Genomic DNA, 15,357 nt, shown 5'->3' with positions numbered 1-15,357 from the left:
AATAAATGGAAGATCTGACAGGTTGATCTTTCCACATAACGCCTGTTCCAAGTCTAACCATGAGTTGGTTTCTGGATTATTTTTTAACCATTTTAAGATGTATTGTAATCTATTTGCAAGAAAGTATTTGTGGAAATTAGGTAATTCTAATCCTCCACAGCTTTTTGCAGATTTTAAAGTTTTTAGACTAATTCTTGCAGGTTTATTGTTCCATAAAAAGCTTGATATGGATGAGTCTAATGTTTTGAACCATTTCAATGGCGGTTGTGTGGGAATCATTGAAAAGAGATAATTAACTTTGGGTAAGATTTTCATTTTTACCGTGGCTACCTTGCCCATAAGGGACAGAGGCAGGTTGGTCCAGCGTGTTAGATCGTCCTGTATGTTTTTCAGTAATGGGGTGTAGTTTAGCTGCACCAGTTCTGATAGTTTGGGGGAAAAATTGATACCTAGATATTTGATATTTCCTGATTTAACTGGTATTGTGAGTCTTTGCTCCGCATTATTGTTCAGTGGTAATAAAACAGACTTATTCCAATTAATGGAATAGTCTGATATAGAGGAGAATTCATTAATGATTGTTGCCGTTTCATTTACAGAATGTAAATTACTTAAAAACAGTAATATGTCATCTGCATAGAGACTAATTTTATGATGGCTGTGTTTAGTTTTGATTCCTTTAATGCTTTCATTCTGTCTTATTGCTGCAGCTAAAGGCTCAATGAATATAGCAAAAAGAGAAGGAGAGAGTGGGCAGCCCTGTCTGGTTCCTCTTCCGAGAAAAAACCTGTTTGAAGTCTGTTTATTAGTTCTAACTGATGCATTGGGGTTGTGATATAATATTTTGATCCATTTGATGAATGCTTCTCCAAAACCAAACTTATGGAGGGCGGCAATAAGGAACTTCCAGTTTACTCTGTCAAAAGCTTTTTCAGCATCCAGTGATAGTATGGACATTTCCTGGTTGTTAATGGTGGCAAAATCTATTATATTAACAAGTCTTCGGAGATTGTCATCCGAGTGTCTGCCTTTGATAAATCCAGTTTGGTCGAAGTCAATTATGTGAGGAGTGATTTTTTTCTATTCTCTGTGCTAGTGCTTTGCAGATAATTTTTACGTCTGCATTGATTAGAGAAATAGGGCGGTAGCTTGAAGGACTATTGGGATCTTTGTCTGGTTTTAGAAGAAGAATTATGTTGGCTGAGTTCATGTTAGGTGGCATTGATTGGCTTTCATTGATAGATGTGACCGTTTCATAAAACGTTGGTGCCAGCTGTTCCCAGAATTCTTTATAAAACTCAGCAGGAAAGCCGTCAGGCCCTGGTGCTTTACCATTAGGCATAAGTAACAGAGCTTCATGAAGTTCAGACAACGAGAACGGAGAGTCTAAGTTTGTTATTTGATCCTCATTTAACCTGGGTAGGTTTACATTATTAAGAAATGAGTCAATACTTTGCTCTGACGGATTGATCTGTGGTGTGTACAAGTTTTTATAAAAGTTTTCAAATGCGTTATTAATTTTGACCGGGTCATGAGTGATATTTCCTGTTTGGTCCGTAATAGAGGTGATTGATGATTTTTCTCTATTAATTTTAAGCTGATTAGCCAGAAATTTGCCAGATTTATTAGAGTTTTCAAATCTTTCAAGTCGTAGCCTTTGTATTTGAAATTGTGTTTGTTTATTAATGATGTCATTTAACTGCAGCTTTAAATTTTTCAGATCTCCCAGAATGTGTTCCTGTGCAGAAGCAGCATAAGCAGTCTCCAGGGTTTGGATTTTATTTTCTAATTCTAATAAATCTGCTTTCTCTTTGCGTTTTTTGTGCGTTGAATAAGAAATGATTATCCCTCTCATGACTGCCTTTGCCGCTTCCCACAGAATGCACGGTGAGATGTCTGGTGTATTGTTGAATTCTAGGAAGGTTGCCCATTCTTTTTTAAAGAATTCAAGAAATTCCTGGTCTTTTAACAGAGACGTATTAAACCTCCAGGTCGTACATGAGGGTGTGGATTTTTCCCTGGAAATATTTACAGAGACTGGTGCATGATCACTGATAATAATCGGATGAATGTTGGAACTTTTAATTTCTTTTAAAAGAGAGTTACTGATTAATAAATAGTCTAAACGGGAGTGTGAGCGGTGAACTGGAGAAAAAAAGGTGAACCCTTTAGTGCTTGGATGACATGAGCGCCACGCGTCGCAGAGACCCAGATCATTCATGTACTGCTTTAGAATACTTGCAGACCTCCATGTGCGCTGGGCTGCTGCTGTGCTGAGTCTGTCAAGTTCAGGGTCCAGAACCAGATTGACGTCTCCTCCTATAATGATTGTGGAGTCAGAGTGAACTGAGAGTGAGGTGAAGAATCTGTGAAAGAAGGAAGAGTCGTCAACATTTGGACCATAGATGCTGGCTATGCAATAGTCCTTATTCTGAATGGATATATTAATAATTACAAATCTACCTTCTGGGTCAGTAACTGTATCCTTATGAGTAAATGTAACATTTTTATTAATCAAAACAGCAACTCCTCTTTGCTTGGAGTTATAACTAGAAGAATATATGACTGGAAATTTTGAGCTGCACAGGAGGTGCTGAGATTGTGTACATAAATGGGTCTCCTGCAGTAGAGCTATATCTGCTTTAAGATCATCCAGGTGAGATAACACTTTCAATCTCTTTGGCCCAGAGCCAAGCCCACGCACATTCCAGCTAACAATGTTAAGACTGTTCATAACTGCTCTGACCAAGAGAATGTAAGGCTAAATAGAGTGTGTGCCGGTCCATGTGCGCGTGCCCGCTGATCGATGAAGAAACACTGTGCGTTTGTGTGCGTGCGCGTTTCCTGACTGTGTGAGCTGCATGTTGCATGTGTCCTATGTGGGCTTATGTGAGGTGTTTGCGGGATGTCCGCGAGTGTGTGCTGGTTCGCGTGTGCTTGCCCGTGTGCGCGCTTGTCTGCGCGCGCGTGCCCTTCCGTGCATAAATAGAAACCAACTTACCGGGGGACGTGTTACCTTTGGATAATTTACATATGAGGAGGGGGGGAGAGAGGGGAAACTAAAAAGAAGAACGAGGTAAAGAAAAACAGAAAGAAACAAACATAACAGGAAAAACAACAGAAACATGAGAGGGGAGAAAACTTAAACTGCTTCAGCGAGATGGAGGTGTGGATGATTGATGAGCCGGTTTCATTCATTCAACGCGTTTAGCCGCTGTTTTTTCGGATGTCAGATCTTCAGCAAAGCCAGGGGGTGATCTCCGGGTCTCGGAAGAGCCTTCCATCTACAAAGAGTTTATCCACAGAAACCACGGCTCTGGACCCGTTGGCAAGGTGTTTTTTCCTCAGAGGAAAAAGGATCTTTCGGCGCCGCAGGATCTCAACCGGAAACTGGTCATTGACACTAAAATGTGTCCCCCTCAGTTCCCGGCCGCGACCCTTCACCATCTCCTTTTGCTTGTAGTTGTCAAACTTGGCTACAATCGGTCGCGGACGCTGGTTGTCGGACCTTCTTCCTCCGAGCCGGTGCACCCTCTGGAACGCGATCTTCTGCACCTCCTCCTTGGGGAGTTTCAGGTGGGCTTCCATGAAGCGTTTCACCGTCGCCTCCGGGTCTTCTCCTGCCTCCTCTGGAACCCCCGCGATCACCAGATTGTCCCTCATGCTCCTCGACTGAAGATCCAGGAGGGTTTCCTTGATCGAACGGTTCTCCTCAGAAAGGCGAGCGGTGTCACTGCTCAGGGTTTTGACACTTTCTCTGAGGGCCTGATTCTCCGCTGCGAGCTCCTGCACCTGCTGCTGGCTGAACTCCAGAGACTCTCGCAGGCCTTGGAACTCTCTATGGAGGATCTCCAACAGATTCAAGCGGCCGTCAAGGCTGGAGAGCTTTTTATCAATGGAATCTAAAGCGTCACTGATTCCACTGCCTGGAGAGGAGGCAGCTCCGGGAGAACTTTCTGGTCGGACGCGTTTGGAGGAAGGAGTAGTGGTGTTGGTCTTCCCCATAACGACGGTATTGTAGCAGCCGTCTAAATAATTCTCCAGGTCCTCCAGGTCCTCCAGGCTGTCAAAAGGCTTATTCAACTTTTACAGATGTTAGTTTACCAGCTTAATTGATATGGCAGTAAAATGATATAATAATGAAATGTTTGTTCTGCTACTTACGCACCGCCAAGCTGAGTTGCCACACCGGTCTCGTTGAGTCTCGCGATACTACAGCATCTCCTCCCCCCTACCTGCCACGGTTTCTGACCCCCTCCTAAACTACACCAAGCCGAGCCGTTCATTACAGCCAGACGTCTCCAGAGCTCCAACTAGCAAACTTCTGCATCAGCCCAAATCACACTGACCCGGGCGTCAGACCTTCTGAGGGATGTGGGTCATTAGTGTGGATTCTGCTATCAATGCAGACAAAGAACTTTTAGTATGAGTGGAAAAAAAAGATTTGAGGCTTTACTCTAAATGTGTTTGCCATAATTATCACAAACATGAGGCAACCGTCTGACTTCCAGATGGAAGCACAGTCAAAATGAAAGTAACTGGAGCCAGGTCAGTTCACTAACTAACCCCTAGGAGGCTAGTTAATCAATGCAGCCACATCCCCTTTAATGATCCAACTTAACAACAGAGAGAAATAGAAGAACTGTGCATTTTTAATGATATTTAACCTTGAACGCCTAAAACGCCTTCCAGAGTAAACTATATTCATATTTATGAAAACGTTACCTTCATCACATTAAAGAATGATTTATAATGATAAATTGGTTATTTTCATTGTTCATTTTCCTTCCCGAAAGTAGGAAGGCTTGATCTCTGAGGCTCCACCTTTTGCTCCTTGTGGGTACTGCCCATTTCATGACCTCATCCTGACGTCCTCGGCAGCGCGTCTGCGTGTCCTCACTTTGTGACGTCAGGGGAGGGGCCGGTGCTCAGAGAGCAGCTGTTTAGACGTATTCTTAGAAATCCGTAAACAGATCAAAATACCACTTTGGGGTTGTTTATAGTGAGGAATGAACATAATATATGTATAATCTTAAATGCTTGAAACAGCTGATTTTGAATGATATAGGCCCTTCAAGATGTATTTGACTTAAAAAGTGCAACTAAATGGAGAATATTCTTTTTGTTTTAACTAACAAAATAACTTCAAGACACACTCTGAGTCTAAAAGTGCCCCCGGTGGTCTTTTAATTATGATTATGCCATTTTTAGCCAAAAAACCCGTGTCGTTTTCTAGGACACAGTTTCTGCAGAGCAGGAGGAGTTTCTGAGTTGTGGGCGGGACTGTTGGTTTGGAGCATCCCCCGTTAATGAGAGCTCTCTGTTTACAGGCTTTCCCGCTAGCTTACAGTTGTACAGCTTTGATCCAGATACCAGCTCAGATGAGGAAATCAAAGACGTACACGGATCTATTTGTCTGCCAGTGGATGCATCAGAATGGAGCGGAGCAGGGAGCTTGTGACCTGCCAATTGAAGCTCCTATGTCACAATTTCAAACTTTTTGAAACACATTTTCACGTGATCCTGATTCACAAGGATTTGAATAAAGAAATAATGCAATTTTAAGCCTAATTCCCTTTAACTTTGACCTCCAACATAAGAAAAATGCCACAAATATATGTTAAAAGCACAGAAAACACCATTTTCATCAGAGTGGGACACATTCGGAAAATCTTCAGGAACTTGAGCTGCAGGAGTTCGGCTCTATAATTGAAGCTCTGCCTTAACTGATTAGAAACACAATATAAAACTGCCAACTATGACTGCCATAAATGACAAATAAAAAGTTTTGTATTGGGCTGAACTTGTAATTTACTGGAAATAAACAAAAAGGCAAGACTAACCGAGAAGTGTGCTCAGTAATATCGTAGCTAAGGATTTAATGGTCTTCTATAAAAAAAGATAATCTTCAGAGAGATCATTAATACAAAACTCAGTGGCAAGACATTTAACAGGTGCCAATAAACTAGTTAATACAACTCCTCCACTGTCCTCTTTACATGGACTCCCAGTCAGATTTAGAATTGATTTCAAATTTTGCTTCTAGTTTTTAAAACCTTGCACAGACAACGCCTGCAGACAATGTTGTCCTTTTAATCCTTTACACTTCATCTCGTCCTTTGATGTCCACAAAATGTGTAACTAATCTCAAAACTTTCTAAAAAGCCATTTTTTGGCAGGACCAGCTACAAACCTGTTGGGTGGTGAATAAATGTATCTTTAGACACGCCTCTGGATGATAATGACATTGCTTTGGGCAATCTTCTGTTTTGAAACACAGTTTAATTTTTTTCCAATTCTGGATTCTCGTGTGGAAAATTGGAATTTGGGATGTTTAGTTTTAAAAAATGTGAAGGGTTCTTTGTTTGACAACAGAGGTGTCTTTTCTGTCTGCAGCCGCTCCTTCGATGAGCTGCTGTCTCCCCGGAAAGGGAAGAAGAAAAAACGAAAGTCTGTACGGAGGAGGAAAAGAAGCAGGTGGGTTTTCCGACTTCGGATGACAGAACTGAGATGCACGAAAAGACAAAATATTCAAAGTCATGTTGTTTTTTGTTTTGTTTTTCCAAACCCAGGTCTCCTTCACACAGCCTGCCCCCTCTAAGGAAGAAGAAAAAGAAGAAGAAGAAGAAGAGTTCCAAGAAAAGCAAAGGACACAGGTAGATCTTTAAAAAAGGAAACTAACATGAAAAACCTGCTCCAACATTTATTTTATCTGATCAAATCTGTTGTTTTTTTTAATAAATATTTCAGGTGTACCTCAAAGAAATCAAAACACAGGTAAAGGATTTATTTTTATTGGTCAAAAAAACTCTATTCCTGCTATCATGCCTGCAGCACCGACATCTAGGAATCAGAGGAGCAGCTTTGTTGGTATCAAAGCCAGCAGCTCACGGTTCTGTACTCTTTCATCCTGCAGCTCTTCAAGTTTAAAGCATAAGCATAGGAGCGATGAACGGAAGCACAAGAAAAGGTCAGTCAGTTGCATCAGAACGGTGTTCTACATTAGCCCCCACAGCCTGCTTTCACCACCAGAACTCACATAGCCACGGAAGAAAAGAGGGGATTTTCAGGAATGTCATCATGCAGAGGATCACTGGGTGATGTGGAAATATGCAGCCTAATTCTTTTTTTAACAAAGAGGGAAAATGACAGAAAGCATGAGCCATGAACGGAATAAAAAAAAAGGTCAAAAAAGGAAAGAAAAACCAATTTCATGCTGTGATTTTGAGCCGCGTAATTCAACTTTGGATAAATGAGTTATCAGGTGTCTTTATTCCTTATTGAATAAAGACACCTGATCCAGGTAATCAACAGCAGATATCCTGGAAAAGCAGGAAGCCGAGACGTGAGGCCTGGATTAGGGCACCTCTGCTTTGGAGCCACATACAGCTCCTTCATCCCTTCATTATGGCTCTTTGGCTTTGACCAAAACTGCTAACAACTAGAATAGAAAATGTCTGTCATGGTTTGGTTGATTTTTTTCAGTTATTTTAGTTTTGCCATTTAGGTTAAGATTTTAAACAAGTTAGACAAGTGAGCAAATTGATGACGAAAAGTTTAACCTACTGGCAAAAAGGTTAACATTAGCAGAAGCTTAGAACACATATTCCGATCTGCTGCTGCACATCTGTGTCCAGCTGCTGTTTAAGGGAAAGTTACATTGAACCTATATATATATTTTTTTTTAAAGAAATTGGATAATACACCAATGTGGTAATGTTTATTTTTGACCGTTGAAGGTTTAAAAGGATAAAAATCCACTATAATGACAGAAAACGACTTGTTTGTCTTGGCTTTCCTGTATTTTTATCTCAATAAAATCTGCTGCAGCCCAAGGATCTTATTTGACACAGGGTGGATTTTATTTTGAAAGGACCTGCCTGCTGCTGTCAAATATAATAAAATAGAGACAAAACACTATTATTATTCAAGTATTGTAAATGTTTAAAAGTTACATTATAAAAATGAATAAGTAAATAACCACAAAAGCTTTAATAACAAGTATTTTTGTAAGCGGTGAAGACATACATTTGTTGCGGTTTTGGTCTGTAAGAAACTGGACTTTTAGAGTTAAAGGTTATAAAACCCCAAGTCAAATGCACCCATACACAATGAAGAAACTCTGAGCTCCTTATCCATCCATCCATGTAACTCTTCTGTTCGCCTCCCAGTTCTCGGATTCGCAGACATCGGAGACGACGCGATCGGAGGTTGCGGTCGGATACTTCCTGCTGCCATTCCAAAACAGAGGACAGGTAGGCCCCCAACAACAGCCACCCACCCCATCCATTTACCTTATCAGCCCAGGGGGCCTGCAGAGGGAACTGATAAGAAGAGGTGACTTCCTTGACCACATCAACAGCGATTATTGCTGCCTCTGAGAAAATCCACATACATTTAGTCTTCTGATCAATACAGTCATTTATGACAAATTTCCGATGTGAGATGGTGTGGAGGAAGCTTTGATGGATTCTAAAGGTCACAAGAGGGTCTGCACGTTCTGCAGAAAGTTGAACTTTTTCTCACATCATTTCAACTGAAAGCTGCAGAAAGAAATAAACCAAAAAGATGTGAACATTTCCCAAAAGCTTTTCAGGGAGAAATCTACATGACTTTGTGATATTTTCAAATACTTGCAGGTTTCAGATAAGGTCGTCTGAAAATCTGAGAATCCGAGGACTCAGAGTCGTTGTAAACATACTCAATGATTTGTAGGGCCACCAACAGAAGACCCAAAGAGTTGCTTTCCATCTCCCCTGAACTGACTTCCATTTGTCCTAATCCTGGTTTGTTTTCTGAAGAACGCCAGAAACAAAGCTGTTGAGTTTTCCTGATGCACGGTTTTCCACGTGTTCCAGGCTTACTGTAGCGTTTTGTTCACAGATATCCTCTGCATAAGTCTGTGGTTCATCAGGCTTTTAGAGACCTAGCAGCTGTTGAAGAGGAAACCAGAGCAGCCCTCAGCCACACGGACACCAGACCACCAACCAAATCTGTTTGTACCGCGGCTCCAAAATATCGCTCCGTCCTCTCGGCCAGCGCCGTAAGTAGCCTTAAAGACTCAAGACGTTGCTGCTGGTTCTGTTTCTCCTTTAGGGCCATTTCAACTGATAGTGAGTCTAAACCAAACGCTAAAGTTTGTTCTTTTGGGTTAAAAACATACAAGCAAGGCTGTGCAGCAAAGCTGACCTATAAATTATTTCTGTTTCACTCTGAAGTCAATTTTCAAATTTGGGTTTCTTTTTTAAAAAAAAAAGCATTTAAGAAAAACAAAACAAGCTTTTACAATACACTTCAAGTCAAACTCTCACATAACCATCCTTACCTTTGCAATTGTCCTTTGTTAATAAAGTTGTATTTACATTTCAAAAGGGTTTCATCAAAGTAAAGATGTGTAAATAGAGTTGTATGAAAAGAAAAAAACATACAATAAATCCAAATATGTGTCTTTAGTAACATCTTTGTTCATCATCAAGCAGATAATTATAAATATTGATAAACAAAATGCATGCACTGTAACAGAAGTAACAGAAGATTTTGAATGTCTTCTGTTTTTTTTATAGATGATTCTGTTTGTTAATATAGTAAATTTTTAAGCCAATAAAACCCAGACATTAACAGTCAACTGTCCAATTTAATAAATAAATAAAAACAAAAGGTTATTGAAAAGAAATCACTCCCAAAACTCCTTATGATGTGCTGCACATTTCTGTCATTGCATTTTTACCACGTACAGTATTTTGGTGGATTTCTTGTCGTCTTGCATGCAGGAATTTTTCCTTTACATTGTTTTTCTTTTATTTTCAAGTCTTAGCAGCTCTCATATTAACAGTTTGAAATGACACAAAATTTAAGGGTGTAATGGTAAACTGAAATAGTAAAATATTCCCTTTGCATTTTATGTTTGTCTTATGTTTTTCTTTTCTTTTTTCTGTGATCAAATCCCACACACAAAAACACAACTTTTTTAACATTAAATTGCAGATATGTACAAATGTTAGCAACCTTACCTTTTATTTTGTCTGAGTATTTTTGAATATTTAGCCTTTTTCATTTATGTAAAACATGGCGCAATCCACTTAAATAAAAAGTTTCTTTAGGGACTCTGTCAGTAACTTTGTATAAAGTAGAGAATCATTTCTCTTTACATCACTTCAGTTTATCGAGGGTATTTGCAAAACTCTTAAGGCGGAGCAAAAGTTTTTACTGAATTGAAATCTGAACTTTTACTATTAGTTAATGAAGGTTTAAAGGTTGGCACCAGTTGCTATCATAAATGCTATGAAAGTAGTGAGCTTATTCATTTGTCTTCACGTCCATGGAGGTCCTAATCCGGTTTGAAACCTGTTCATAGAAAGACATTTAACCCTTTAATGTTGGAGCTTTAGCTCCAGTGTTGACGCTCTTTTAATCACTGTAACCTTTTGACTATTTACGCCATCAATCAGCTGATTCTGAAGCGGACAAAATCGGCTTTGAGTCTTTATGCAACACTTTTCGTTAGTATGAGTTGTACAGGAAGTGCCCCCTGGCTCCAAGAAGCCATTGATCATGTATCTAGTCAAAAAAACAATCAACAAAGGGTTAAAGACTCCATTGTTTTATGATTTATATAAGGTCAAACCAAAACTCAAAAAAGGTTTTTGCTAAAAAGATTTTGTTTGACTTCATTTAGGATTATGCAGTTTATTTTATCAGAAATATATTTTTTAAAAACATGAAAAAAGTCACCTACATAGTATTCCAAGACAGAAATATGATTTATTTTTGGTTCATATCGATATAAGGTACCGTATTTTCCGGACTATAAGTCGCACTTTTTTTCATAGTTTGGCAAGGGGTGCGACTTATACTCCGCAGCGACTTATATTAGAAATAAATTGAAATAAATACATTGTTAACCCTCCTGTTATGTTCATTTGTGAGGAACAGAGATGATGTTTCTGGGTTAATTTGATGTATGAGGTATGTTAAGTGTTAAGAGGATGTTAAGTGACTCAGAGAATCAGCAAACTTTTTTTTACAGTAAGATCTTGAAGGCTAACAACATAATATTCTATTTTCCAATGATTTCATAGATTCAGAAATGCAATAAAAGTGAAAACTGTTTCTACAAATACAGGATGAAAACAGAGTATTAGTTAGCCAATGATGCTTCATGAAAAGAATAAATAAATAAGTTTGAGAAAAAATTACTGTGAAATTATTAGATAAACAGTCTGCTATGATTGTGTCATATAAGGTTGTGAAAGTTAAAATGCGACTTATAGTCCAGTGCGACTTATCTGTGTTTTTTTCTACTTTATAATGCATTTTTGGGCTGGTGCGACTTATACTCCGGTGCGACTTATAGTCCGGAAAATACGGTAAATGCACAAAAAAGCTTTTTTAAATATGTATATTTGTCCTGCTTAATATTTCCTAACCAGAGGAGAATTCTTCCGGGAATTGACTGAAAAATGGACGCCTGCTATCATTCAAATTCATTTTTTCATTTGCATTTGCTTCCTCTAGTCATTAAAAAAATATAACATGGTAATTGACTATAAGCGATTTGTGCAAAAAGTCTTTGTCAGACCAGACTTTCATAAATGCAGAGCTGTGAAAAAGCATTTTTTCCATTTGTCCTTTTTCTGCATTTTTTTTCTCCTTTTCACTCTAAAAAACAAACGAACCACACCAGCAAAAAGGAACAGAACACTGGCTCTGGGTTTGAGGAAAGGGTTATTGTCTTTTCATGCAATTTTGGACTCTAATGATGCACTTATGTTGCCCGCTCTTCCCCTTTTTTGTTTTTTTTTACACCTTACCTACTTAAGGAGGAAATCTTGATTGGTAAGTTGCTGCTATCCGCAGATTCAGGGATTTACTTTTAGGTGGCTGCAGGCTAATTGTTTATTCTCACAGGAGAAAGAGCACAGTCTTCTGTCCTTTTCTGAGGGCTTTCTTAGTTAGATTGATGGGATCTGTCTTCAATCCTTTACTTTTTTTCCACGATACTCTTTTTTTGTGATGTTTGTTCAATGTTCTTTAAACCAGGCATTTCAGCGGGGGGCTATTGTTTCCTTTTTTTCTCTCTTCACCGAGTTAGAAACAGTAGATCCAGCATAGATTTTCTTTCTTCCTCTTCTTTTGTTTTTCTCTCTCATAGCTGTACAGTTTCAGCTTAGATCTCTGAACTGTTGTTTTGATGGTTTTGTTTTTCTTCAGACTTTCTTTCAGGGTTATAATCGCATGCTTCAGACTTGCATGATGTCTTTAACTTTCAAATCCTTCTGCCCCGAGAAAAAGAAAAATCTCTTCACTGTGTTTTGAGGGAAGATGTGCCTTTTGTAAAAGCAGAAAGTAGGTTTTGTTGGATGCAGGGCAGATTTTAAGGTGTGCTTTTATTGTTTGTTTGTTTACAGATTTTGCCCTCAAATCCTGGAAAAGTGCTTTTCAACGGAAGCGGAGCTCAAAATTTGCCAAACCGCAGAGAAGGTCCGCATGATTATGATTCTGGTAATGACACATCTTCGCCTCCGTCAAGCAAAACCGGTGTTTCCCAAGCGAGCGCCGCTGAGTATGCCAGGACCGGACGTGTGGCCTCGGCGTTCAGAGACAGCGCCTCGGATTCAGGGAACTCTGTGACCAGCTTTGCATCTTCCTGCAAACCTTTCGGGGAAACCAGCCTGTCTGCAACCCTCTGCAATCAAATCAGCAACAGGTAAATGTGAGATAGAGTCAGACAAAGGTGAACAACAGCAGACAAGATGCAGAAGTGTAAAACCTTGATTCTATCGACCCTTAGAATGTGCTTAAAGTTTCCTTCTGATCATCTTCTGATCTATTTTTAAAGTGTTCCAAGTGGTCTTTTAATTGTAATTATGCTGTTTTAGACATAGTTTCTGCAGAGTGGCAGTAGTTCATTAGACTTCGATCGGAGCAGGGAGCTTGTGGCCCGCAAAGCGCATTTTCTCCATCACAAATGAGCTCTTTTTTAACAGCTTTTTAAAAAAGAGCCTAGATGCTAGAGCCTAGGTGTTCTGGGCATGTCCCACTGGGTAGAGACTAGAATAGAATAGAATAGAATAGAATAGGGTGGCTGTAGGGGTGGATGGGCGCTCCCTTAGAGATAGGGTGAGAAGCTCGGTCACCTGCAGAGAACCCGGAGTAGAACCGCTTCTCCTACACATCAAAAGGAGCCAGTTAAGGTGGCTCGGGCATCTAGTCTGAATGCCCCCTGAACGCCTTCCTGGGGAGGTGTTCCGGGCATGTCCCACTGGACGGAGGCCGCGGGGAAGACCCAGGACACGTTGGAGAGACTACGTCTCTCGGCTGGCCTGAGAACACCTCCTGGTCCCCCCAGAGGAGCTGGAGGAAGTGCCCGGGGCAAGGGAAGTCTGGGCATCTTTGCTTAGACTGCTGCCCCTGCGACCCAGTCCCGGATAAGCGGAGGAAGATGGATGGATGGATGGATGGATGGATGGATGGATGGATGGATGGATGGATGGATGGATAGAGAATAGAATGGATCTTTATTTGTCACAGGTACAATGAAATTAAAAGTGCTTCCTGGTCCGTGCAACACTCATACCTTAAGCAGCCCATGATACAAACTTACTACTAAAAATAACAAAGTTAATATGTTGCTAAATAAAAGTGCATTTGTCATTAAAAAACAAACAGGATACCTAATTAAGACCATGAGAAAGACCCAGGACACACTGGAGAGACTCCGTCTTTCGGCTGGCCTGGAAACGCCTCCGGGTCCCCCCAGAGGAGCTGGAGGAAGTGGCTGGGGCGAGGGAAGTCTGGGCATCTTCGGTTAGACTGCTGCCCCAGAAGCTGGTCCCAATGAGCAGAAGAAAATGGATAGATATTAATTACTGAATTAATCGGCAGGGTGTTGACTTTGAATGTCAAGCTGGGTCAAATTAGGGGCTCAGCTGCTAATTCTCTTCTTTAAAGTGTTAGTTATTTGGCCTGTATGACCAACACATTTGTAAACAAGAACAAATTTTAATCACTGCAGATCATGCATAAATAACTGTTTGCTGAAAAAGCTTAAATGGAGTTTAACTGACCTGAATAATGTTGAATGATGTTATTATTAAAGTTACGACAAATGAATATTGAGCCAAAAAAAATTAAGGAAATAAGAGATTAGCTGAAGAACTTTGTACAATTCTAATGTAAAGATTTAAAAAATTCTGAAGAACTATATTCAGTGCAGATCCAACGGGCTGCAGTTCTCCAGTTGTCTTTTTGTCTGATGCCTGGATATAATTGAATATTGATAATTATACAGCTGAACTAAACAGGTCATATTCATATTAAATTAGCTAAAATAAAAAAAAAAAGGGGTAACAATACATTTGGGGATTCCAGCATAGATAAGTGAGAACTTATCCAGGAAGTCCCATCATCAAAGTAGCTCACAGAAACAGAAGCACAAATCACATAATTTGTTTACAATAAGTACAATAAACCACTCGGACTGTCCCGTTTCTGGTTCTTAGCTCTGACTGCTTCTCCTGCTCTCCGCCCCCTCTTCCCATCTCTGCCTGCAGCCATCTGCCTCCATCTCTTGGTCTCTGCTTCGCTCTCCCTCCTGATTCATTTGTCATGTCTATTTTTTGCTCTGTCGTTCCTACTTTTATGAGAGAAGTCTGCACAGCAAACCTTTGACTTTGTAATATTTAAATCCACCTGCCTTGTGTTGGACCGAGACGGTCTGGATCTCTGACTCTGGCCGGAATACAAAATTTAGGTGCTTGGATGGGAAAGAACCCCAAAAATGTCTTTACTGACAATTTATTTTTATCTACATGATCTAACACAATTCTATTACAGAGGCTTGATGCTGAAAAGGCTTTTCAAACTAAGGAATACCAAAATCACTAGGAAATGCCAACATTAAAGCTAAATTAGCTGAATGAGTTTTTGATTTTACACATTGGTCTATTTCAAATGCTAATTCAATTCTAAAATACTTAAATAGTAGTCATGTTTCACTTATATAGATGTTTTTAGGCTGTAATCCTCCTCCTGAAAAGTAGAAACAATAAACTCCTCAGTTTCATTTGATCGTATTTACTGTTTTATTATATTTATTTGGTACATTTATATGAATTTATATTTACATATTTATGAAAATTCTCCTGTGAATTCTCCTATTAAAAGGCTTTGGCCTATTGGCAAAAATGTATAAAAAATGTTAAAGGAATAGAGAAACACTGGCTATGTGTGTGTGTGAGTTCACTGGACCACATAAAACCACTTCACTAAAAAGCAACTTTGGCGACTTGATAATTGAGGTTGGAGGAGGGGTCATCACACAGTTCAGCAGGGTTTCTCTGACCGTCCCACCGGCAA

The 15,357-nt window shown here is 39.8% G+C and overlaps 1 protein-coding gene across 2 annotated transcripts in view; it reads left to right on the top strand.

The window, feature by feature from the left end:
* The window catches only part of srrm4 (serine/arginine repetitive matrix 4), a 112,276-nt gene that overhangs the window by 93,323 nt on the left and 3,596 nt on the right, over nt 1-15,357 (top strand). For both annotated transcript variants that reach the window (XM_078953283.1, XM_023958228.2), the window contains 7 exons: nt 6,397-6,477; nt 6,573-6,656; nt 6,751-6,777; nt 6,917-6,970; nt 8,172-8,255; nt 8,884-9,043; nt 12,408-12,706. In XM_078953283.1, the coding sequence (XP_078809409.1) occupies nt 6,397-6,477; nt 6,573-6,656; nt 6,751-6,777; nt 6,917-6,970; nt 8,172-8,255; nt 8,884-9,043; nt 12,408-12,706 (789 nt within the window). The remainder of the gene's footprint in view (nt 1-6,396; nt 6,478-6,572; nt 6,657-6,750; nt 6,778-6,916; nt 6,971-8,171; nt 8,256-8,883; nt 9,044-12,407; nt 12,707-15,357) is intronic.

Source organism: Oryzias latipes, chromosome 9 (assembly GCF_053564925.1).
Source record: "Oryzias latipes strain Hd-rR chromosome 9, Olatipes_Hd-rR_3.1".
Taxonomy (NCBI): domain Eukaryota; kingdom Metazoa; phylum Chordata; class Actinopteri; order Beloniformes; family Adrianichthyidae; genus Oryzias; species Oryzias latipes.
The sequence above is the reverse complement of the archived record's forward strand: the minus strand, read 5'-3'. Positions and strand labels throughout refer to the sequence as shown.